Source organism: Heptranchias perlo, chromosome 41, assembly GCF_035084215.1.
Source record: "Heptranchias perlo isolate sHepPer1 chromosome 41, sHepPer1.hap1, whole genome shotgun sequence".
NCBI lineage: Eukaryota > Metazoa > Chordata > Chondrichthyes > Hexanchiformes > Hexanchidae > Heptranchias > Heptranchias perlo.
Window position 1 is genome coordinate 9,101 of NC_090365.1, and position 26,200 is coordinate 35,300.

General features: G+C 46.4%; 2 protein-coding genes across 3 annotated transcripts; both read left to right on the plus strand.

Annotated features, from left to right (window-relative positions):
* The first annotated feature begins 12,533 nt into the window (after positions 1-12,533).
* On the plus strand, positions 12,534-23,203 carry tbcb (tubulin folding cofactor B). The gene is made up of 6 exons (XM_067974816.1): positions 12,534-12,876; positions 17,307-17,450; positions 18,216-18,312; positions 20,327-20,518; positions 21,591-21,663; positions 21,820-23,203. The coding sequence occupies exons 1-6, from the start codon at positions 12,754-12,756 to the stop codon at positions 21,935-21,937; spliced, it is 747 nt and encodes a 248-aa protein (XP_067830917.1). The 5' UTR covers positions 12,534-12,753; the 3' UTR covers positions 21,938-23,203.
* Positions 23,204-24,007: 804 nt separating this feature from the next.
* On the plus strand, positions 24,008-25,910 carry sdhaf1 (succinate dehydrogenase complex assembly factor 1). Of its 2 annotated transcripts, none has more exons than XM_067974818.1 (2): positions 24,008-24,111; positions 25,441-25,910. In XM_067974818.1, the coding sequence occupies exon 2, from the start codon at positions 25,467-25,469 to the stop codon at positions 25,746-25,748; it is 282 nt and encodes a 93-aa protein (XP_067830919.1). In that variant the 5' UTR covers positions 24,008-24,111; positions 25,441-25,466; the 3' UTR covers positions 25,749-25,910. The 2 variants fall into 2 exon arrangements, with proteins under 2 accessions (XP_067830919.1, XP_067830920.1); XM_067974819.1 differs by lacking the exon at positions 24,008-24,111 and adding an exon at positions 24,182-24,817.
* Positions 25,911-26,200: the final 290 nt, after the last annotated feature.

Genomic DNA, 26,200 nt, shown 5'->3' on the forward strand with positions numbered 1-26,200 from the left:
TGCCCACCATTTTAAAACCTAACTTTTGCAAGTGACGCACTAAGGACTTGGTCTGTTTGTTTATAGCTCCCTGATGAGCCGCAAGATGGCGAAACCGGTCGGAGTGTTCCAAGAAGGAACGATGGATGGTACTTAAGGCTGGAGGACGGGACACATTCAGTAGTAGCCAAGCAGGAACTCTGGATGGTGCCTAAAGCTAAAGCACAAGGTGCATTCATTTGGACAACAGCAACAGTCTGAGGTGCGGGCCAGAACCAAGAGGCAGACAACATAGGGAGGGCGTTTCCCCCCTCTGCCCACCATTTTAAAACCTAACTTTTGCAAGTGACGCACTAAGGACTTGGTCTGTTTGTTTATAGCTCCCTGATGAGCCGCAAGATGGCGAAACCGGTCGGAGTGTTCCAAGAAGGAACGATGGATGGTACTTAAGGCTGGAGGACGGGACACATTCAGTAGTAGCCAAGCAGGAACTCTGGATGGTGCCTAAAGCTAAAGCACAAGGTGCATTCATTTGGACAACAGCAACAGTCTGAGGTGCGGGCCAGAACCAAGAGGCAGACAACATAGGGAGGGCGTTTCCCCCCTCTGCCCACCATTTTAAAACCTAACCCTAACCCTAACCCTAATGCAGCGTACCCTAACCCTAACCCTAACCCTAACCCTAACCCTAACCCTAACCCTAACCCTAACCCTAACCCTAACCCTAACCCTAACCCTAACCCTAACCCTAACCCTAACCCTAATGCAGTAGTAGCCAAGCAGGAACTCTGGATGGTGCCTAAAGCTAAAGCACAAGGTGCATTCATTTGGACAACAGCAATAGTCTGAGGTGCGGGCCAGAACCAAGAGGCAGACAACATAGGGAGGGCATTTCCCCCCTCTGCCCACCATTTTAAAACCTAACCCTAACCCTAACCCTAACCCTAACCCTAACCCTAACCCTAACCCTAACCCTAACCCTAACCCTAACCCTAACCCTAACCCTAACCCTAACCCTAACCCTAATGCAACGATGGATGGTACTTAAGGCTGGAGGACGGGACACATTCAGTAGTAGCCAAGCAGGAACTCTGGATGGTGCCTAAAGCTAAAGCACAAGGTGCATTCATTTGGACAACAGCAACAGTCTGAGGTGCGGGCCAGAACCAAGAGGCAGACAACATAGGGAGGGCGTTTCCCCCCTCTGCCCACCATTTTAAAACCTAACTTTTGCAAGTGACGCACTAAGGACTTGGTCTGTTTGTTTGTAGCTCCCTGATGAGCCGCAAGATGGCGAAACCGGTCGGAGTGTTCCAAGAAGGAACGATGGATGGTACTTAAGGCTGGAGGACGGGACACATTCAGTAGTAGCCAAGCAGGAACTCTGGATGGTGCCTAAAGCTAAAGCACAAGGTGCATTCATTTGGACAACAGCAACAGTCTGAGGTGCGGGCCAGAACCAAGAGGCAGACAACATAGGGAGGGCGTTTCCCCCCTCTGCCCACCATTTTAAAACCTAACTTTTGCAAGTGACGCACTAAGGACTTGGTCTGTTTGTTTGTAGCTCCCTGATGAGCCGCAAGATGGCGAAACCGGTCGGAGTGTTCCAAGAAGGAACGATGGATGGTACTTAAGGCTGGAGGACGGGACACATTCAGTAGTAGCCAAGCAGGAACTCTGGATGGTGCCTAAAGCTAAAGCACAAGGTGCATTCATTTGGACAACAGCAACAGTCTGAGGTGCGGGCCAGAACCAAGAGGCAGACAACATAGGGAGGGCGTTTCCCCCCTCTGCCCACCATTTTAAAACCTAACTTTTGCAAGTGACGCACTAAGGACTTGGTCTGTTTGTTTGTAGCTCCCTGATGAGCCGCAAGATGGCGAAACCGGTCGGAGTGTTCCAAGAAGGAACGATGGATGGTACTTAAGGCTGGAGGACGGGACACATTCAGTAGTAGCCAAGCAGGAACTCTGGATGGTGCCTAAAGCTAAAGCACAAGGTGCATTCATTTGGACAACAGCAACAGTCTGAGGTGCGGGCCAGAACCAAGAGGCAGACAACATAGGGAGGGCGTTTCCCCCCTCTGCCCACCATTTTAAAACCTAACTTTTGCAAGTGACGCACTAAGGACTTGGTCTGTTTGTTTGTAGCTCCCTGATGAGCCGCAAGATGGCGAAACCGGTCGGAGTGTTCCAAGAAGGAACGATGGATGGTACTTAAGGCTGGAGGACGGGACACATTCAGTAGTAGCCAAGCAGGAACTCTGGATGGTGCCTAAAGCTAAAGCACAAGGTGCATTCATTTGGACAACAGCAACAGTCTGAGGTGCGGGCCAGAACCAAGAGGCAGACAACATAGGGAGGGCGTTTCCCCCCTCTGCCCACCATTTTAAAACCTAACTTTTGCAAGTGACGCACTAAGGACTTGGTCTGTTTGTTTGTAGCTCCCTGATGAGCCGCAAGATGGCGAAACCGGTCGGAGTGTTCCAAGAAGGAACGATGGATGGTACTTAAGGCTGGAGGACGGGACACATTCAGTAGTAGCCAAGCAGGAACTCTGGATGGTGCCTAAAGCTAAAGCACAAGGTGCATTCATTTGGACAACAGCAACAGTCTGAGGTGCGGGCCAGAACCAAGAGGCAGACAACATAGGGAGGGCGTTTCCCCCCTCTGCCCACCATTTTAAAACCTAACCCTAACCCTAACCCTAACCCTAACCCTAACCCTAACCCTAATGCACTAACCCTAACCCTAACCCTAACCCTAACCCTAACCCTAATGCCCTAACCCTAACCCTAACCCTAACCCTAACCCTAACCCTAATGCACTAACCCTAACCCTAACCCTAACCCTAACCCTAACCCTAACCCTAACCCTAATGCCCTAACCCTAACCCTAACCCTAACCCTAACCCTAACCCTAACCCTAATGCACTAACCCTAACCCTAACCCTAACCCTAACCCTAACCCTAACCCTAACCCTAACCCTAACCCTAATGCACTAACCCTAACCCTAACCCTAACCCTAACCCTAACCCTAACCCTAATGCCCTAACCCTAACCCTAACCCTAACCCTAACCCTAACCCTAACCCTAACCCTAACCCTAACCCTACTCCTAAACCCTGACCCTCAATTAACCCTACATCTAATGCAACCCTAACCCATAACTCTAACCCCCTAGCCCTGAATCTAATCACAACTCTGACCCTGGACCCTAACCCTGATGCACCCTACCCTACCCCTAAACACCTAACCCTAACCCTGATGCACCCTACCCTACCCCTAAACACCTAACCCTAACCCTGATGCACCCTACCCTACCCCTAAACACCTAACCCTAACCCCACCCCACCCCTAAACACCTAACCCTAACCCTGATGCACCCCAACCTAACCCCAATATAGCCCTGAACCTAACTGCGACCCTGACCCTCACCTAACACCAACACTAACCCCAGTGCAGCAATCATAACCCTAACCTGAACCCCCCAACCTCAATACAACATAACCCTAACACTACGTAAAATAAAGGGTAGGGTTCCAACACCAATAATAATTTTCAAGTAAGCAAATAATAACTAAATACTACATAGAGACCATAAATTGGCAAAACCCAGGAACTGATTATAACCCCAGAGGGGGATCAAAGGATTACAGATCAAGAAATTACTAAGAAGAAATCGGCAAGAAAAAGAAGCCAGGTGGTAAGGTAAAGCGTGGGCCAACCAAAAGTGGCAGGTATAAGTGACAAGAAGCTCAAGGGTTGAGTGAGAATACGAACACAAGAGGGTGTAACTACCCTCCTGCCCACACCATACAACCTAACCCTAACCCTAACCCTAATGCAGCGTAACCCTAACCCTAACCCTAACCTTACCCTAACCCTAACCCTAACACTAACCGTAACCCTTAAGGCTGGAGGACGAGACACATTCAGTAGTAGCCAAGCAGGAACTCTGGATGGTGCCTAAAGCTAAAGCACAAGGTGCATTCATTTGGACAACAGCAACAGTCTGAGGTGCGGGCCAGAACCAAGAGGCAGACAACATAGGGAGGGCGTTTCCCCCCTCTGCCCACCATTTTAAACCTAACCCTAATGCAGCGTAACCCTAACCCTAACCCTAACCCTAATGCAACCCTAACGCTAACCCCTAACCCTAACCCTGATGCAGCAGTTCCAAAAAGGAACAATGGATGATGCCTAAAACTACAGGTCAAGGTTCATTCATTTGGACAGCAGGAGCAATCCAAAGTGTGGGCCAGCAATCCCGAGCGGCAGACAACACAGGGCAGGCCTGTTCCCTCCTCTGCCCAAAATGCAAAACCTAACCCTAACCAAGAAAAACCAAGAAAAAATACACTGGAGGGTTCCTCTCCGACCCTCTCAGGCAATTAAAACTAGCCCAGGAGATCAGAATAACTATGTGCTCAATCTCTGCCCCAGCCTAGAATGGTTCAACTTTACCACACTATCCAGCCCTTCAATTACTGGATGTACCTTCAAGCTAACACTACTCTAAATAAACTAAAGGGTATGATTCCAATAACAAAATACAAAATATGCAAGTAAGCAAATAACTACTGCAAAAAGGCCACAAGTTGGCAAAACCCAGGAACTAATTATAACCCCAGAGAGGGATCAAAGGATTATTGATTGAGAAACTATTTAGAAGAAGAGATCGGCAAGAAAAATAAGGCATGGGATGTGGGCGTCGCTGGCGTGGCTGGCATTTATTGCCCATCCCTAATTGTCCTTGAGGTGGTGATGAGCTGCCTTCTTGAACCGCTGCAGTCCGTGTGGTGAAGGTTCTCTGTTAGGGAGTTCCAGGATTTTGGCCCAGCGACAATGAAGGAACGGCGATATATTTCCAAGTCGGGATGGTGTGTGACTTGGAGGGGAACGTGCAGGTGGTGTTGTTCCCATGTACCTGCTGCTGTTGTCTTTCTAGGTGGTAGAGGTCGCGAGTTTGGGAGGTGCTGTCAAAGAAGCCTTGGCGAGTTGTTGCAGTGCATCCTGTAGATGGTACACACTACACAGTGTCGAAAACCAGAAAACACAGATTTAAGGTGATTGGCAAAAGAACCAAAAGTGACATGAGGAAGAACTTTTTTACACAGCGAGTGGTTAGGATCTTGAATGCAGTGTCAGATGGGTGGTGGAGGCAGATTCAATCATGGCTTTCAGAAGGGAACTGGAAAAGTATTTGAAAAGAAAAAATTTGCAGGGCTACGGGGATAGGGCAGGGGAGTGGGACTCGCTGGAGTACTCTTGCATAGAGTCAGCACAGACTCGATGGGCCAAATGGCCTCCTTCCGTGCTGTGACTTTTCTATGATTCTAACTAGAGGTTGTGTGCACAATTACATGGACAGTTAACAAGAACAACTTGCATTTTTGTAGCGTCTTTAATGTGGTAAAATATCTCAAGGCGCTTTACAGCAGCATTACCAAACAAAGTTTGACACTGAGCCATATAAGGAGATATTAGGACAGGTGACCAAAAGCTTGGTCAAAGAGATAGGTTTTAAGGAGCATCTTAAAGGATGAGAGAGAGGTAGAGAGGCAGTGAGGTTTAGGGAGGGATTTCCAGAGCTTAGGGCCCAGGCAGCTGAAGGCATGGCCGCCAATGGCGGAGCGATTAAAATCGATGGAAGAGGCCAGAATTATAGGAGCGCAAGGATCCCGGAGGGTGTAGGGCTGGAGGAGGTTACAGAGATAGGGAGGGGGCGAGGCCATGGAGGGATTTGAAAACAAGGATGCGCATTTTAAAATCGAGGCATTCCCAGCCCAGGAGCCAATGTAGGTAAGCGAGCACAGGGGTGATGGGTGAACGTGATTTGGTGCGAGTTAGGATATGGCAGCAGAGTTTTGGATGAGCTCAAGTTTATGCAGTAATAACTATTAAACTATCTTCCTTAGTGTTGGAATTTCCTTGCTCCATGGCGCTGAAGGGACTTGTGCTGTTTTCTTGTTTCCAGCACTAGCTTTCTGCACGTCTGTCCTCCTGACGTTTTCTTTTCGCAGTTGCGCTATTTTTCAGATTGTCCATTCGGGTGCTGCCAAATACACAGATCCTATTTAACTGCTCTGTAAAAGATCCCATGGCACTATTTCGAAGAGAAGCAGTGGAATTCTCCCTGCTGTCCTGGTCAATATTTATCCCTCAACAAACATCATTAAAAACACATTATCGGGTCTTTATCACATTGGGAGCTTGCTGTACGCAAATTGGTTGCCGTGTTTCCTACATTACAACAGCACTTAATTGGCTGCATAGTGCTTTGGGACATCCTGAGGTTATGAAAGGCCCTATATAAATGCATGTCTTTTCTTTTACTAGAATCAGCAGCTGAAGTATAGCTGAATCCGAAGGTTCTAGGAGAAACTTCGAGATCTCTGAACCACTTAACTACATTTCAAAGGAAGTGGAAATGCCATAGATCATGCATTTTCAGGAATTTCTTGCCCTTATCCATTATTGGACTTAGTTCCTTTGCTATTTTAAAACTGCTGAGATTGGAGCACTGTTACACCTCCATTACTTACAGTTCCTGATCCTCTTTTGTCTATTTTGTGTTATTGTAATTTATACTAATATTTTTTTCCATTTCTTCCCCTCAATTGCAGGGTTTGCTCATATCATTCCACACTTATAGTTGCTCCTTTGTATCCAAATCCTCATTAACTGAGCAACATAAATTGAGGAAGATTGTCACAGGAGATATGGAGCAGCCGGCAAAGAATATTGCAGGCGCGTGAAATATTAAATTTTCCCATAAAGTTATTGAATGCTGTTCCAATAAATTTGTTTACAGATAAGAATACCTTACTGATGACTGCAATGGCACTAATGCCTCCCACTCCCCAGAACTGCGCTGCCCAAGTCTCACTGTGCTGGCCAATTCCCATCATATTGACCATCTGTCTCTCACTATACTGACTGCCTGCGTCTTGTTGTGGGAAAATCACCACTCGGAGTCAACATGCAGTTTATTGGACAAAGTACTTTGGGAGAAGAACTGGACACTCCGCAGTGTACGCAGCCACCTTCTCAACTTCAAAATGGTTGTTGCGTTTTTTATACCTTTCAAGTACAGACTTTCAGCAGCTGTTACATTATTAGTCTTGATTAGTTACACATTAGCCAATTAGGCCCCCACAGCAACAATTGACCTCCAATCATATTAAAACAACGGTTATTAACTTAAGACAGTTTGGTCTTTGTCTATCCAGTCTGGTTCTGTAGTTTTTATCAGCTCGTTGTGAAATGTCTTTGTAACTCCAGGCTGTAAGTCAGCTTTCTAAACACACAAGCTCAGCATTTTTTAATGTCTTCTCACACAGTCCATCTTGAGCAGAATCCATTTTGTTTAGTAGAGTCCATTTTGTTTAGTAGTACACTAATTTGTCATATGTTATGTTTAAGCTTTTAATTATGGTTAGTCTGGTCTGCGCAAAGCGCATTTCAGTGTGGTCTCGGGGCAGTGACCGCAGCCATGCACACAATAGTCACTTCATCTTTGCCTTTAACCCAACAGCTTAAATGTTACTTTAACAGTCTCACTTTACTGACTGACCCCTTCCATTACATTGAGTGGTGTCCACTATACTGACTTACCCTTTCCAGTATATTGACTGGCTGCTATTCTCTTTGTGAAATAAAACATCCTCTTGAAAAATGAGTGCATGTTTCAATTAAATCTGGTCGGCAGCGGCTACTGATCTTAAACAACCTTTTAAAAGCTCCCGCCTCTGATTTATTTCACTATCAAGGGTGTTATGTTTTTGCTGATTTCCCTTGGGCTCAGTGCCAATCTCCGCTCCTGTAAGTGGCCCTTCACTCCCTATTTATCTGAATTTGGTTTATTGGATATATTCTGTGTCCTCATGTGATCATCTTGACTTTGTAAAGTGATACAATAAACCTTGTATCAGACTGTGAACTTGGAAACAAACCACTAAACAAACTTATTAATAAATAGATAGGCAAACAGTACTTAGAACAAACAGCAGCTTTTCAGTAACAGACAGAAATATATTCCACCTCAGATTTTAGTCAATTCTGTTACGTCCTCTGGGCTAAAACTCAATATAAAACTACACCTAAAACAAAGAGCAGAATTTTAGCCTGGAGCCGGGAAGGGAGTGGGGGATGGGTGGGGGAGATTTTCGGGTGCGAAACCTGGAAGCTAAGTTGGCAGGTCGTTGCGATCGCGACCTTAATGAGGCGAACAAATTTTACTTTCTGGGCTTCATGCCCGGCAGCTAGCCTGATTGACAAGCTAGGTGACTGTTGGGCAGGAAGGCCTACGGTATCAGGTCAGGGATCGGAGGGGGGGAGGGATCATGTGCCGGGGAGGACATCGGGGAGGGGGGGGGGGAAGGTAGGAAAAAGATCGGGGGGTTGGGGAGAAGACTGGGGCTGCGGGGAGGACATCGGGAGGGCGGGGAGATTGGGGGAACGGGGAGCACATCGGGAGGGCGGGGAGATTGGGGGAACGGGGAGCACATCGGGAAGGTGGGGAGATTGGGGGAACGGGGAGCACATCGGGAGGGCGGGGAGATCGGGGGTTCAGGTAGGACATCGGGGGGGTCGGGGTGATCGGGGGAGCAAGGAGAAAATCGGGGGTGGGAAGATCGGGGGGGGGGTTGGGAGTTCGGGGGGCAGGAAGATCGGGGGCAGGGAGATTGGGGGGCAGAGAGGACATCAGGGGGGCGGGGAGATCGGGGGTCTGGGGAGAATATTGAGGGCCGGGAAATGGAGATCGGGGGGTTTGATGCCAGGACTTGGAGATTGGAGGTCGCTGGAGATCGGGTGAAGAGTCGAAGATAGGTGGGGGGGGCCACCATCGGTGGGGGCGGGGGGGGGGAAGAGGTGAGGGCGTCGGCTGATTGCAGGGGTCCTGTCGGCCAGGTGAACTTGTTGGCCTGGATGAAGCACTCCTGCTTCTCCGGGCCCACAAGCAGTGCAAAAAAGACACTCACCTCAAAGGCCCTTCCCGTCTGCTTTCACCTGACGTGAATCGGAAGCAATGAGAAACCCAAAAAGATAAGGTTAAATTGATTTTTAAGTTTTCTAATACGCAAAGAATTAAGTAGCTCAATGAGGTACACTGCCCCTTTACGTATCAGCCCACTGGCTTTAAGTGGAGGCGGGACTTCCAGATGTCTGCTGCACACCCGCTGACAAACCTGCCTGGGTTAAACCCAGAATTGGGCGAGTTGGTGCCAGGATGTAGTCCCGCTCCAAAATGTTGTTATTTTAACCTCCCATCCGCCCCCAACACACATAGAAATATAGAAACATGGAAAATAGGAGCAGGAGTGGACCATTCGGCCCTTCGAGCCTGCTCCGCCATTCAATATGATCAAGGCTGATCCTCTATCCCAATACCATATCCCCGCTCTCTCCCCATACCCCTTGATGTCTTTTGTGTCTAGAAATCTATCTAGCTCCTTCTTAAATATATTCAGTGACTTGGCCTCCACAGCCTTCTGTGGTAGAGAACACCCGTTCTCAGGAGTTAAAATGACCCCAAAAGTGTCTAATTGTAACTTTACATGAAGCTTGTGTGCAAACCTTCCCTGAAGCCTACTGCCTCCCGCTTTCAGAAGGATTGCCAAATTGGGGCAAGCCTGTCCAACACACGGAGGCAGCCCCGGGACTTGGCAATACCACGGACAGAAAGAAGGAAAATCTGCCAGGACCCAGGCCTCACATCCCTGCTCCTAAGGAACAGGCAGCAGGATCGTGGAGGGAATTCCCCCCCCCCCAGGCTCTTGCCTGTTCTCCCTTTGTCTTTCTGTCCTTTCTCACCCCTTTCCCCCTCGCCCCTCCCCTCCTATTTCCCCTTTGCCCCACCCCTTTCCCCCTCACCCCTCCTATTTCCCCCTCCTATTTCCCCCTCGCCCCTCCTATTTCCCCTTTCCCACTCCTATTTCCCTCGCCCCTCCCCTCCTATTTCCCCTTTCCCACTCCTATTTCCCCTTTCCCCAACTTCCCCAATATTAACTGGGATACTCAGAGTGTAAAAGGCTTAGAGGGTACAAAATTCTTAACGTGCATCCAGGAGAGCTTTTTGAGCCAGCATGTAGAAAGTCCTACAAGAGAGGGGGCGGGACTGGACCTAATTCTAGGGAATGTGGCCGGCCAAGTGGAAGAAGTGCTAGTAGGTGAGCACTTTGGTGACAGTGACCATAATTCGGTGAGATTTAAGGTGGTCATGGAAAAGGACAGGGAGGGGCCGGAAATAAAGGTTCTAAATTGGGGGAAGGCTGATTTTAATAGGATAAGGCAGGATCTGGCCAAAATGGACTGGGATCAGCTGCTTGTAGGAAAATCCGCATCGGAGCAATGGGAGTCTTTCAGAAGGGAGATTGAGACCATACAATGGCAACATGTTCCCGTAAAGGTCAAGGGTGGTTCCAAGAACTCCAGGGAACCTTGGATGTCAGGGGATATACGAGAATGGATTAGGAAAAAAAGGAGGGCTTTTGGCAGATACAAAAGGCTAAAGACGGAGGAAGCCCGAGAGGAGTACAAAAAGTGCAGGGGGATACTTAAAAAAGAAATTAGGAGATCAAGGAGGGGCCATGAAATAACACTGGCGAGCAAAATAAAGGAAAATCCTAAGATGTTTTATAAGTATATTAAGGGTAAGAGGATGACTAGGGAAAAAATAGGGCCCATTAGGGACAAAAATGGCAATCTGTGTGTGGAGCCGGCAGATGTAGGAGGGGTTCTAAATGAATTTTTTGCATCTGTTTTCACTATGGAGAAGGACGATGTAGACATAGAAATACGGCAGGGGGACTGTGATATACTCGAACATATTAACATCGAGCGGGAGGAGGTATTGGCGGTTTTAGCAGGCCTAAAAATGGATAAATCCCCAGGCCCGGACGAAATGTATCCCAGGCTACTGTGTGAGGCAAAGGAGGAGATTGCGGGGGCTCTGACACATATATTCAGAACCTCTCTGGCCACAGGGGATGTGCCAGAGGACTGGAGAACCGCTAATGTAATACCATTATTCAAGAAGGGGAGTAGGGAAAAACCGGGGAACTACAGGCCAGTGAGCCTAACATCAGTGGTAGGAAAATTATTGGAAAAAATTCTGAAGGACAAAATTAGTCTCCACTTGGAGAAGCAAGGATTAATCAGGGATAGTCAACATGGCTTTGTCAAGGGAAGATCATGTCTGACTAATTTGATTGAATTTTTTGAGGGGGTGACTAGGCGTGTGGACGAGGGTAACGCAGTGGATGTGGTATACATGGATTTCAGTAAGGCCTTCGATAAAGTCCCCCACAGGAGACTGGTCAAGAAGGTACGAGCCCATGGAATCCAGGGTGCCTTGGCACTTTGGATACAAAACTGGCTTAGTGGCAGAAGGCAGAGGGTGATGGCCGAAGGTTGTTTTTGTGACTGGAAGCCTGTGGCCAGTGGGGTACCACAGGGATCGGTGCTGGGTCCCTTGCTGTTTGTGGTCTACATTAATGACTTGGATATGAATGTAAAAGGTATGATCAGTAAGTTCGCTGATGATACAAAGATTGGTAGGGTGGTAAATAGCGAGGAGGATAGCCTCAGTCTGCAGGACGATATAGATGGGTTGGTCAGATGGGCAGAACAGTGGCAAATGGAATTTAACCCGGAAAAGTGCGAGGTGATGCACTTTGGAGGGACTAACAAGGCAAGGGAATACACAATGAATGGGAGGACCCTAGGCAAGACAGAGGGTCAGAGGGATCTTGGTGTGCAAGTTCACAGATCCCTGAAGGCGGCGGAACAGGTAGATAAGGTGGTAAAGAAGGCATATGGGATACTTGCCTTTATTAGCCGAGGCATAGAATATAAGAGCAAGGAGGTTATGATGGAGCTGTATAAAACACTGGTTAGGCCACAGCTGGAGTACTGTGTGCAGTTCTGGTCGCCGCACTACAGGAAGGATGTGATCGCTTTGGAGAGGGTGCAGAGGAGATTCACCAGGATGTTACCAGGGCTGGAGCGCTTCAGCTATGAAGAGAGACTGGGAAGATTGGGTTTGTTTTCCTTGGAGCAGAGGAGGCTGAGGGGGGACATGATTGAGGTGTACAAAATTATGAGGGGCACAGATAGGATGGATACTAAGGAGCTTTTTCCCTTCGTTGAGGGTTCTATAACAAGGGGACATAGATTCAAGGTAAAAGGCGGGAGGTTTAGAGGGGATTTGAGAAAGAACTTTTTCACCCAGAGGGTGGTTGGAGTCTGGAACTCACTGCCTGAAAGGGTTGTGGAGGCAGGAACCCTCACAACATTCAAGAAGCATTTGGATGAGCACTTGAAATGCCATAGCATACAAGGCTACGGACCAAATGCTGGAATATGGGATTAGATTGATGGCCGGCACGGACACGATGGGCCGAAGGGCCTCTATCCGTGCTGTATAACTCTATGACTCTATGACTCCTATTTCCCCCTCGCCCCTCCCCTCCCTCCTCGTGATTGGACCATAGGACGTAAGCGTGGGCTTCCGATCATCCAACCAAAATTGGCCTTGGGGTTGTGGGCGGGCCGGTCGAACATTCCAGAATCGGGCAGCGCGAGAACAACGGCCACAAGGATTTAAATCGCTGCTGAGACCAACCACCGAGCAGAAACCTTTAAACCGAGGCCCCGCACCACGAGTCCGGCCCGCCTTTAAACCGAGTCCCCGCACCGGGTATCGGATCCGGATCGTACGGTCGCCGGTAGGCAGTGTGTTCGTGTCTCAGAGCGGAGGCCTGGCTGAAATGGAGGCGGACTCGTACCGTGTGGTGTCGGCGGCGGTTGTCAACGTGCGGATCAGCAGCTCGTTGACGTCGTTTGTCTCGGAGAAAAGATTCAACCGAGGCATCACCGTGTCCGAGCTGAAAGTGAGTAACAGAAATAAAACCCGGGGCCGAAATAAAACCCAGGAGCCGGACGCTGAAGGCCAGTGCTTGGGCGGGGCCTGGTGGGCGGCGCTGAGGGGCGGGGCCTGGTGGGCGGCGCTGAGGGGCGGGGCCTGGTGGGCGGCGCTGAGGGGCGGGGCCTGGTGGGCGGCGCTGAGGGGCGGGGCCTGGTGGGCGGCGCTGAGGGGCGGGGCCTGGTGGGCGGCGCTGAGGGGCGGCGCCTGGTGGGCGGGGCCTGGTGGGCGGCGCTGAGGGGCGGGGCCTGGTGGGCGGCGCTGAGGGGCGGCGCCTGGTGGGCGGGGCCTGGTGGGCGGGGCCTGGTGGGCGGCGCTGAGGGGCGGGGCCTGGTGGGCGGCGCTGAGGGGCGGCGCTGAGGGGCGGGGCCTGGTGGGCGGCGCTGAGGGGCGGGGCCTGGTGGGCGGCGCTGAGGGGCGGGGCCTGGTGGGCGGCGCTGAGGGGCGGGGCCTGGTGGGCGGCGCTGAGGGGCGGGGCCTGGTGGGCGGCGCTGAGGGGCGGGGCCTGGTGGGCGGCGCTGAGGGGCGGGGCCTGGTGGGCGGCGCTGAGGGGCGGGGCCTGGTGGGCGGCGCTGAGGGGCGGGGCCTGGTGGGCGGCGCTGAGGGGCGGGGCCTGGTGGGCGGCGCTGAGGGGCGGGGCCTGGTGGGCGGCGCTGAGGGGCGGGGCCTGGTGGGCGGCGCTGAGGGGCGGGGCCTGGTGGGCGGCGCTGAGGGGCGGGGCCTGGTGGGCGGCGCTGAGGGGCGGGGCCTGGTGGGCGGCGCTGAGGGGCGGGGCCTGGTGGGCGGCGCTGAGGGGCGGGGCCGACGCGAACGGGCCCGGGGTGCACGGGTCTGATTTCTGTGCTCTTTGTACTTGTAATTGATGGAGAAAGTGATGAACCGGCAGTGCAGCCAGTTGGGTGGTGACAGCTGTCTGGGCACCTGCAGCAGGCAGCTAGAGTAGGTGAGTGCCAACATGCAGCTCTTTGCTTTCTGTGCTTTACAGTTAATGGATTCATTTCACACTTTTTTTTAAATTTAGTTTTGCATGCATCAAGGTGAGGGATGCCCTATGAAATGGGACTTTTTTTCCCATTTGGATTACATGGTGTTAGCATTCAACATGCCCAGGTTATGTGTAGAGTTAAAATCCATCTATCATACCTACATCAACAATGTATTTCAAGCTGCACCTCACCAGAACGTCGCAGACATTTCATGCATCTTCCTTAAATCACTGGAGTTCCAGATTATATGGAAAAAAAATAGGGGGAAAAACCACTGGTCTGAGCCCACCTTGAATATCGTGTACAGTCCTGGGCACTGTAGCACATGGGTACATTCGGGCCTCTGACTAAAAAAACGGTCAAGCTGATTATTAGGATTGGGCACTTGTGCTCGGGGAAAGGAACACAGGCATCTGGAGGGAGGCATCAACATTTTAAAATAGATATTACAGGGGGAGTAAAGATTGGAGTAGAGAAGGTAGGACTTTTACAGAAGCAATGCAAGATAGCAAATTGACAGGCAATGAACCAATTGATGGGAAAGCTAAGGAGGTGGAAGAAACTTTTATTTTTCTTAGTTTTGGGAGTATTACTGAAAGCAAGAATCCAGTTTGATGGGTTTGATATGGTTGTAATTGGAAACCGGTCTAGCTGGAGTGGTTGGAAGTTAAAGATGCTGGGGTATAGAATAAGTAGTGTCCCACAAGGATCAGTGTTGGGGCCCCAGTTTTTCAATTAATAATACATTTTAAAGGGGGTGCAGGGGTACATACACAAATCTTTGAAGGTGGCAGGGCAAATTGAGAAGGCTGTTAAGGCTTTTGGGGGCCCATGGCTTTATAAATAGAGGCATAGAGTACAAAAGCAAGGAAGCTATGCTAAACCTTTATAAAACACTGGTTGGGCCCCAGTTGGAGTATTGTGGCCAATTCAGGACACCACACTTTAGGAAGGATGTCATGGCCTTGGAGAGGGTGCAGAGGAGATTTACTAGAGTGGGATGCAGGATATCAGGTATGTGGAGAGACTAGAGAAGCTGGGATTGATTTTTTTTTATTCGTTCATGGGATGTGGGCGTCGCTGGCAAGGCCGGCATTTATTGCCCATCCCTAATTGCCCTCGAGAAGGTGGTGGTGAGCCGCCTTCTTGAACCGCTGCAGTCCGTGTGGTGACGGTTCTCCCACAATGCTGTTAGGAAGGGAGTTCCAGGATTTTGACCCAGCGACAATGAAGGAACGGCGATATATTTCCAAGTCGGGATGGTGTGTGACTTGGAGGGGAACGTGCAGGTGGTGTTGTTCCCATGCGCCTGCTGCCCTTGTCCATCTAGGTGGTAGAGGTCGCGGGTTTGGGAGGTGCTGTCGAAGAAGCCTTGGCGAGTTGCTGCAGTGCATCCTGTGGATGGTGCACACTGCAGCCACAGTGCGCCGGTGGTGAAGGGAGTGAATGTTTAGGGTGGTGGATGGGGTGCCAATCAAGCGGGCTGCTTTATCTTGGATGGTGTCGAGCTTCTTGAGTGTTGTTGGAGCTGCACTCATCCAGGCAAGTGGAGAGTATTCCATCACACTCCTGACTTGTGCCTTGTAGATAGTGGAAAGGCTTTGGGGAGTCAGGAGGTGAGTCACTCGCCGCAGAATACCCAGCCTCTGACCTGCTCTCGTAGCCATAGTATTTATATGGCTGGTCCAGTTAAGTTTCTGGTCAATGGTGACCCCCAGGATGTTGATGGTGGGGGATTCGGCGATGGTAATGCCGTTGAATGTCAAGGGGAGGTGGTTAGACTCTCTCTTGTTGGAGATGGTCATTGCCTGGCACTTATGAGCCCAAGCCTGGATGTTGTCCAGGTCTTGCTGCATGCAGGCTCGGACTGCTTCGTTATCTGAGGGGTTGCGAATGGAACTGAACACTGTGCAGTCATCAGCGAACATCCCCATTTCTGACCTTATGATGGAGGGAAGGTCATTGATGAAGCAGCTGAAGATGGTTGGGCCAAGGATACTGCCCTGAGGAACTCCTGCAGCAATGCCCTGGGGCTGAGATGACTGGCCTCCAACAACCACTACCATCTTCCTTTGTGCCAGGTATGACTCTCAGAACAGAGAAGGTTAACGGGAAATTTAATAGAGGTGTTCAGAATCATGAATGGTTTTGATAGAGTAAATAAGGAGAAACTGTTTCTGGTGGCAGAAGGGTTAGTAACCAGAAGACACAAATTTAAGGTAATTGGCAAAAGGACCAGAGGTGACATGAAGAAAAAATGCAGCGAGTTGTTATGATCTGGAATGCACTACCTGAAAGGGCGGTGGAAGCAGATTCAATAGTAACTTTCAAAAGGGAATTGGATAAATATTTGAAGGAGAAAAATTTGCAGGGTTATGGGGAAAGAGCAATGGAATAGGACTAATTGGATAGCCTTTTCAAAGATCCAGCACAGGCATGTTGGGCAGAATGGCCTCCTCCTGTGCTATGATTCTATGATTCTAAATGACCTGGGTTTGGGAATAAAAAAAGTATTTCCAAGTATACCGATACTCAGGAGGATGTCATGTCTTGGCATTTTTTGGACTACATTTCCACAAGATTTGGAAAAAGTTAATTTTAATGATGGCTTTTTAAAGCAGTGTTAGCAAAAAAGAAGCTTTGACAAGATAGGTGGTTAAGACTCTAATTTGCTAGCTTTGTTTCCGCAGAGACTGAAAACAATTTGCTAGTCTATCTTGGCAATTGCAAAACACCTCACACCCATTGTTTGGATAGAACATAAGAACATAAGAAATAGGAGCAGGCGTAGGCCAATCGGCCTCTCGAGCCTGCTCCGCCATTCAATAAGATCATGGCTGATCTGATCCTAACCTCAAATTTAAATTCATGTCCAATTTCCTGCCCGCTCCCCATAACCCCTAATTCCCTTTACTTCTAGGAAACTGTCTATTTCTGTTTTAAATTTATTTAATGATGTAGCTTCCTGGGGCAGCAAATTCCACAGACCTACTACCCTCTGAGTGAAGAAGTTTCTCCTCATCTCAGTTTTGAAAGAGCAGCCCCTTATTCTAAGATTATGCCCCCTAGTTCTAGTTTCACCCATCCTTGGGAACATCCTTAATTTTTTTTTTGTTGGCTGTGAAATGGAGATAAGACAGAGTCGGACACAGGCTGGCTGTCATGTTCTTAAAGCAGAAGGCTGCTATAAGAGCACAATGAAGAGAGTAGTTAGAAATGAGTTTGTCTGGGCAGTTGGCCCCACTGATGTGAGGAAGCATTGTGTTTTTGTTTTTATACTACTCTACAAAGAAAAATTGTACTGATTAAAATAAGACTAAGCTGTGAGAACTCAGCATCCAGTTTCCATTTAAATCCTAGGTATGTGATGATTGGCCTGTTTTTGAAACCTTGCTGTTCCTTTTTATAATAGTGCAAACTGGAACTGATTGTGGGTTCTCCTGCCTCCTGCATGGAGCTGCAGCTGTTCAGCGCAGATGACAAATTTATTGGCTCACTGAACCAAGATGAGGCACTGCTTGGATCCTATTCTGTTGATGACCGCTGCCGGATACATGTGAGTACAATGCAGTCATATAACTGCTTTCAATAAAGCCCATTGAATGTAAACCTCCAACTGTTTAGGTTGCAACTAGAATTTATATGGTTCAGTAAAAATGCAAAATAAATGTGAATAGATTAGTAACTGTACATAACCAGACTACAGACCCAAAATTCCTCTTAATGGAAAACTGAAGAATATTTTTCTCTCTAAATAGATGTCCCACTAACAAAATCACAAGAATGTGCTTTGAAATGTGCGGTTTCTGATAATGGGATTTTTGTTAAAGGATTAAAAAATTTGGAGCATGCCTCTTTTTTAGTTTAATTCTCATTAAGAGCAATTTCATTTCCTGGAATCTGAAAGTATGAACTAAATGTCCCCCTTTTTTTTACAAATGTTACTACAGTCTTTGAAGTGGAGTGAAGCCATTATGATGTAGTGAATTCATTCGGCCCCCATCGTCGCTGCTGAGCTGACGGACAGGAATTTAATAGTAGTTGTAATACAGTCTTTAAAGTGTTAATAATCCTACATTTTGGTAAATGGATCAAGCTTCACTAAATTACCAGAATGCCACATGGTTGTAGATGTGGTTGATAAGTATGGATTGAAGTTATATGGGAAGTATATTTTGGCACAGTGCTTGATGGAATTTGGCTTGGGTTTCTGGGGAAGACTACTAGTTTGTCTTTACCATACTGGTACTGTGCAGAATGGTTATTGCCATCTGCCCTTTAAAGTTAACTAGGTGGTTATTTCAAGTGTTTTGTTTTGTAGGTAATAGACAAAAGTGGAGTGAAGATAGGAGAGTTTGAGGATGTATCTAAAGTTATAAAATATGAAATGTCTGATGAAGCATATGAAAAGAGAACAGGTAAGATTTTTATCTGAGAAATGTCATGTACTGGTTAATCTTGTCAAAATTCTTTCATATTTGTACTACAACCATAGGATGTCAAGTTTGCATTCTATACAGCGTAGAAGCCTAGACTTTTTTAATGAATGAGAATATTTTGCCCCATTTTTGATTTCATTTCTTTCTTTCTTTCTTTCTTTCTTTCTTTCTTAACCATTAGTCAGCTGAGATGGCTAGGCAAGCAACTGGCTATCAGACTGCTTAACCCTTGATGATACCCTGACTTCAAGGGTTAAGTTACGAGGAGAGATTACACAAATTGGGGTTGTATTCTCTGGAGTTTCGAAGGTTATGGGGTGATCTGATCGAAGTTTATAAGATATTAAGGGGAACAGATAGGGTGGATAGAGAGAAACTATTTCTGCTGGTTGGGGATTTTAGGAGTAGGGGGCACAGTCTAAAAATTAGAGCCAGACCTTTCAGGAGCGAGATTAGAAAACATTTCTACACACAAAGGGTGGTAGAAGTTTGGAACTCTCTTCCGCAAACGGCAATTGATACTAGCTCAATTGCTAAATTTCAATCTGAGATAGATAGCTTTTTGGCAGCCAAAGGTATTAAGGGATATGGGCCAAAGGCAGGTTTATGGAGTTAGATCACAGATCAGCCATGATCTTATCAAATGGTGGAGCAGGCACGAGGGGCTGAATGGCCTACTCCTGTTCCTATGTTCTTGAGCCAGACACTGAGAAGTGGGCAGGTGTCACCTGAGGTGATGTACTTTCAGAGAATTGCAGGGCTGAAGCTTGCTACAATTTGGGCTTCTTCCTAATACTTTCTTTTTGTAGTTGGCACAAGAGGCAGATTCCTCAGGAAATCCACATTTCCTGTGACATGAAATTAATCTTGAGGTGACAGCTTGGATAGCGTCGAACAGTAAATCCTTAAACCATTGGGGTAGGCACCAGAAATATGGCCTATCTACTGTGTCCCTCAGATCTCTGAGATAGCCGAAGCATCCTTCTGACAGACCACAACAGGCTAAAAGCTACTCGGGAGGTTTATTTTTTTACTTCTCTAAAATGTTACTTTTTATAATCAATTTTGATGGCATATTTTACTTAATTTTTGCACTGACTGTTCCAATACAAAGGTTTAGAAGTTTATAGTTCTCTTCAGTGATTCATTCAAAAGTTAATGATGAAAAGCTTTGTGAGCACTGATCCTCATGGAGCCCCTATTAATCCCCCATCTTGTATAACAGCAGAGTGAAAGAGGGAATGGAGAGAATGGGCACCAGCCCAGTTAAATGTCTTTGTCCAAGCTGGCACAGTGTTAAAATGGCAGCGTTCCATATTGATGAGTAATATTGCTTAGTATTTACTGGGTAAATGGGAATGCTGACAAAATGCAACATCATACTGTTTTCTCTTATCTGATTAACTATTATGTCAAACAGTCTAGCCTGCTTTCCCTCAGATAGTTTGACCTTGTTCCCAGCTTCAGGTTTCCATTTTTAACAGCAGAAAGTTCAGGGAAAAAAATCACTGTATCCATCTACACCAGTGTCCAGGAAGAAATACAAAACACAATTTTGTAGTTTGAAACAAGATGGGCCTAGATCCATCACTTACACCCTTTCACCCAAAAATGGGGGCAGGGGGGGAGTTAATTGGTGTATTTTGGAGAAAGGAAATCTTTATATCTGTGTGCTGTATAATATGAAATTGAATTCTTACAATGGAATGTATAAAAACTTTCAGTAAAGCCAGAGGCTGGGATAATTACATGTCTCATGGGTGCCACTTGCTTAATTTGAGTACTGGGCTAGAGTTGCTGAGAGCTAATGGATGAAGTTCAGTGTGTGACCCTATTCAGCAAATAGTTTCCATTTTTCTTTTTCAGGATCCATTTGTTCAGTTAACTTTTGTGCTAAGATGCTGAACTATATATCTTCAGTTTGCCAGGACGATGTTAGCTGAAAATGCTTCTGGCTGTTTGCTGCAGAACAATTAACTGGTTTCTATTTTAGATTCGGCTCGTTTATTCCTGAAACGCAGTAAATTGGGCTTGGATAATGAGGAGCAGAAAGCAAAGGTAGAGACTGAGCTCGAGCAAAGGGAACAAGAGGAAAAGGCCTTGGCAGATGCCATTCCAGTTGGTGCAAGGTGTGAGGTTCTAATATCGGGGCAGCCAACCAAACGAGGCACAGTGATGTATGTTGGTAAGTTGGTTGTGACTTGAGGGTGGAATCCATGGTGGTAAAGTTTGAAGAAAGCTGGTATGGTAGACACTGCAGTTTTAAAAAAAAAATCAGCTACATACTTGGAGACACAGTTACAATTTGGGCTGTAATCCAGGAAAGCAATTGATCTCTTGAATCAGCACAGTTGTTCAGAATCTGCGGTTGATGTGAGCTAAGCACAAATTGTTAAAACAACCAGAAATATTGAGGGCAGCTGTGGGTTCTGTTAGCAATGAATCCTTCTAACAGAAGTTTGTGAATTTGGCTGACCTAAAAAGGGATAGTTCCACATTTAAAGTATCTTTCCCTCCTTCCTTTTGAAAAGAGTGATGTACCTTTTTATTGCGTGTTCTTTTTTCTTTAATGAGATGACCCTCATCTCTGTACAGATTTCTTTGTGTTGTATGTTTTGTTGAATGAGAGGACAACTAGAATGTTAGACTATGTCCATCAGAGCTGACTAAGTATGTTTGTGCCCAACTAAATGGGGAGGCCATTGTTAGTCAGGCTGTTAGCATTAGTGGAACCAGCTTCAATGTAGTTTTGGTCCTTGTTGCATTTCATTCTCTTGATTTCAGCTAACCATCATATAGCAACATGTTCTCCCACAGAATGGTAAGATTTGAGGTAGCATTTAAATGGGAAGCAAGGATTTTTGTATATTGAATATAAGAAATGATAGGCCAGCGTAGCTCTAGAACTATGTATTAAACTCGTGGGGAATTTTACTGTTTTTCTTGAGGGTTTGGTTGGATACTATCGTCAAGCGTATTTTGTGTTTAAATGTTGATGGGAATTTTAAGTATAGGCTGATAAATGTTCCTGTCTTTATAAAAATTAGCCAATTTGTTCAGTTTCAAGTGAGGATCCACAAGCCTTTTTGGACCAGCCAGCTTCAGCTAGGAGCCCATTGTATCTGGTCTTGGATCTCAGTCGCACATCGCCATTTAATGTGTATTGGTGAAATCCCAAGTTCAGCCTGGGTTCTGCACATTGTCTTCAAAATATCAACAGTGCATGCATGTCTCACATTTTAGGTTTTCTGTTTCAGGTCAAACAGAGTTTAAACCAGGATACTGGATTGGACTGAAATATGATGAACCTTTAGGGAAACATGATGGCAGGTAAAAAAAAAAGCTTATGCTGCAGAATTCCATGCTGCCAGTGATTGGTTATTGAACCAGTGCTGAAATAGCATTTTGAATGTAAAACTGCCACAATAGAATTGCAATGGCTCGAGTTCTCTACCAGTCAAATAATTGTTTTTGTTTCTTCCGCAGCGTAAATGGGAAGAGGTATTTTGAGTGTCAGTACAAGTATGGTGCATTTGTGAAGCCACAGTCTGTAACAGTGGGAGATTATCCGGAGGAAGACTACGGCCTAAATGATGAAATGTGAACGCTAATCATCTGCAAGCAGTTGCACATTGCCTGTGGACTCGTGTCCCAATGATCCTGAATACAATTATCCCTTATCACAGCCACATTCAGATGGTTGGAGTTCCTGAATAGGTTGGGACTTTGCAGTTATTTGATTTACATGCTCTGCAGACAAAAGTTTGGCTCATGATGAAATAGAAACATCCATTACTTTTATTTGCAAGAGTAATGTAATTCCCAGTTTAGCAGCTGACATTAGATACTTGTAAACTTGTACAGAATTTGCAAAGTACATTAGTTTGACGAAAGACACTGTTGGGATCTGTGTAAATATTTCAATGCAAAGTCGTTAGTCCTAATGTAAGCCATGAAGATTAAAGTTACAATGCATCAGACCACGATCATGGCTCATTTATTTTGTGAAAGAACTGTGTTCAGCCCTTCAGAGCCTTGTGTCTTTTTTATACTTGTGTATTTTGTGATTCTGTTCACTGGGGCAGAGGTCTGAGCTTTCAGCTGAAGTAACTTATCTGCTGATTGACACAATAATTACTTGAGAGAATATTACCAGATAACCTTGGTGATTACCATTGAACGTTAGCAGATTTTGAGAATCACTTGTTTCCTGGGAGAGCAGGTCACAACTATGCTTGCTAAATCTTTTTAATTTATTCTGAGAAACCTGTGGATGTAACTTTGAGAATTCTGTAAACAAAAGGCTTCAAATCTTGCTTTGATTTGGTATTGAGCTAAGTTATTTATGCAGAAGACAGTGTTAGAGGGTAGATGCCTAATGATTTTTACTAATGTTTCCAACTTGTGAACTTTTTGTGAGTTTATAACACTTAATTGAGATTTAAAGTTTGCATTATCTTGCCAAACACCTACTTCTATTAGAAAGACTGGGCAGTGACTTACTCCCATGACACTGAAATGTTGCTTTGTAACCAGGGTATGCACATATGATTTTGGTGTTTCTTGGAATGAAAAGGACATTTTTGTTTCTGCCTTAACTTGTGCCATTGGTCATTATTGCTGATCATAAAATTTAAAATCCAGTGAGAAATTTAATATTTAAGGTACAGTGCTGTTCACTTCTCTCCATAGTTTTTCTTGTACAAATGTTATTTTAAAAAAAAGTTAACAATTCGTGTTTGACAATTGGCTGTACCATTAAGATTTCCCTTGCAGCAAGCTCCTGGCACATGTACACTAATGTTTTTTGATGAGATATAAGACAATGCTAATACATGGTTATGGAGAAATAAAGTATCATTGCCTCATAGCAGCTTTTCATTTCATTCTCCTATTTGTTCTTGAGTTGGCCTTTTCTGTGTAAACTTCATTTTTGTTAAGGTTATAATTGATTTTTGACATGCAACAAAGCACTCATCAGAACTCGCCTGGTAATTCTATCACCTTTAACCAGTTTTTGACGTGGTGGGGGGGGGGAGAAATGTGCTACTCCTACGAGATGAAAGTGCAAAGAACCATTGACTATAGTAGGTATGTGGGTAAAATAGAAGGAAGGTTACCCTCTATGAAGGCTTGAGAGAAAGAGCGTTCGTCAGATAGCGTCTTTTGTAGGTGGTGCTACTTTGCTTGGAGGAACAACAGATTCGTTGATCTGCGCAGTAGAGCCATGTAGTGCTGCGCTGAGGGGAGCAAGAGGGTGGTCAGTCGCCACCTTTAAAGAAGCAAGCCCGTGAGGCCAGCCGAAGCACTGGGAGGAGAGGAGCATTGAGGGTGGTAGGGCACTATGCTGGGAGGAGCAGGGCACTGAGGGTGGAAATTATGCTATGCTAGGAGAAGTGGGGCAGAGGGTGGTACGAGTGCTTTGCTGGGAGGAGCGGAGTGCTGAGCTGGCTAGGGGCACTGCTTATACGCCACACTTTATCCCTACTTTGTCTTTACCTCAAATAATTACTAATTCATGTCACAAGGTTACCTCCAATCCCATGTGTTCTTATTTTTACTAATAATTTCTTGTGCAGAATCTTATCAAATCTAGGGGACAGAAATCAATAAAATGCGAGGAGCAGGGCAGAGAGAGCAACCACTGGCGCTCGCGGGGGGCGGTAGGGTCAGCAGATGGCGCTACGCCTGGAGGAGCCGGGCGGCGGCGCTGTGTTGGGAGGAGCCGGGCGGGGAGCCGGGCGGCGGCGCTGTGTCGGGACGGGCGGAACTTTCTGGGTGAGTCTATTTGGTGAACTGATGGGGATTTTGGCCGCTTTGGAAAATATGTAAATTTGCTGGGTGTAAAAATGGGAAGCGAGGCGCCGGCCCGAAGCGCGAACTCCCGCCGCCTCCACGGGCGGGAGCGAGAGCAACGGAGGAAAGGCCCGAGCGCGATGCCCCGTGTGAAGCGGTGAAACAGGCTGTCCCCCAGCGGCCGGGCGCCTGCTGATCCTGAAGCTACGGCGGTTTTGCGCTGTCTCAAAATTGAAAATTAAAGTAAAACCTGATTAATGCGCCGCAAAATCACCGCAAAGGCCGAGAGAGGGTAAAGAGGGAAACTTAATGGGAAAAGAAACCGTCAAGTTAAAGGAAAGGGGAGTCTACGCATTCCTGAGGGCTTGGAACAGATACCTAACATGTTTCACTTGTGTATCTTCTCTAAAAGTATTAATAATATTTCTATTGCGTTTTCAAAAGTAACAAACAAACCTCGAACATTCCATCCTGGATTTGGATTTGACAGAAGATCGCAACCCTACATTTCTATTTCTTCCCTTTATCCATGTTAAGGTGCCTGCCCTGGATCAGTGGGTAACACTGGCCTCTGAGTTAGAAGGTCGTGGGTTCAAGTCCCACTCCAGAGATTTGAGCATAAAATCTAGGCCGACATTCCAGTGCAGTACTGAGGGAGTGCTGCACTGTCAGAGGTGCCGCCTCTCAGGTGAGACGTTAAACCAAGGCCCTGTCATCCCTCTCACGTGAACGTAAAAGATCCCATTCTAAGAGCAGGGGAGTTCTTCCCTCAACCAACATCACTGAAAAACAGATGATCTGGTTGTTATCACATTGCTGTTTGTGGGACTTTGCTATGTGCAAATTAATTGAATGCCAAGATGGTTGGCTATGAAGAGTTTGCAAAAAATGTAAATTTAATTTAATTCAATACATTACAACAGTGACTACACTTCAAAAGGACTTCATTGGGTGTATAGCACTTTGGGATGTCCTAAGGTTGTGAAAGACGCTATATAAATGCAAGCCTTTCTTAAAGGAATCACTATTTTGAATTGGCAGTCAAATCATTAATCACGTTTTCAACTGACCTGGTTCATTTTTTCCACCCGCACTCTAATTGTTTAGAATTAAATTAATGTGCCCCATGTCATCATATAAGATAATTGATACGATCTCTTGGAACCCAATTTGTTGAAAGTGAACAGTAAAAGTATATAATTTTTTTTTAAAAAACTATTGTAGGTGTAGGTTTTATGTTGATTTGAACATTTTGGTTAGGAATGAAATGCAGAAAGTGTCACAACCTCATCTTTGTCTGTTTTTGAACAGATCCAGGCAGATCCTGATTTGACACCATGGTTAGACACAGCAAACTGCAGAAACAGGTTTTAAATCTTTACAAACAATTTCTCCGAGCTGCCAAAGAGAAACCTGGATTTTTGCCTCTGATTCAGAATGAATTTCGCAAACATTCCCAAATACCCAGAACTGATGTGATGCACATTGAGTACCTGTTGCGAAGAGGGCAGAGACAGTTAGACCTGTTAAGGAATTCAAACACCAAGCAACTGACAGCTGTCATTAGATTCAATCCACCAAAGAACCTGAGGCTACAAAGGACCAAAGACTCGCCATGATTGTTTAAAGAGCTGGACTGAAGCCTGTTAATATCTTGATTTTGAAACATGTCTGTGTGCAAAACTGTAAATTGGGTAGAAATTAAGCCACAGGATTATATATTTAATCCAGTGAAATAGATTGCAGTGGTCACGTCAATAAATGAACAACTGCATGTACAATATTACTAATGAGCATAATTATGAAGCAGAGTAGATTTTTGTGAGGCACAGGTATTAAGGGTTACCGAACCAAGGCGGATAGATGGAATTAAGATACAGATCAGCCATGATCTAATTGAATGGCAGAACAGGCTCGAGGGGCTGAATGACCTACTCCTGTTTCTAATAGGAAAGATTCTGAGTACTAGAGAAGGATTCTCTAAATTTTTCAGTAACAGTCTTTGTTTATGCCAAAGGGATATCGGAGACAATCTGCTAAAGAGTACGCTAAAAACTGGGGTCGACTCTGG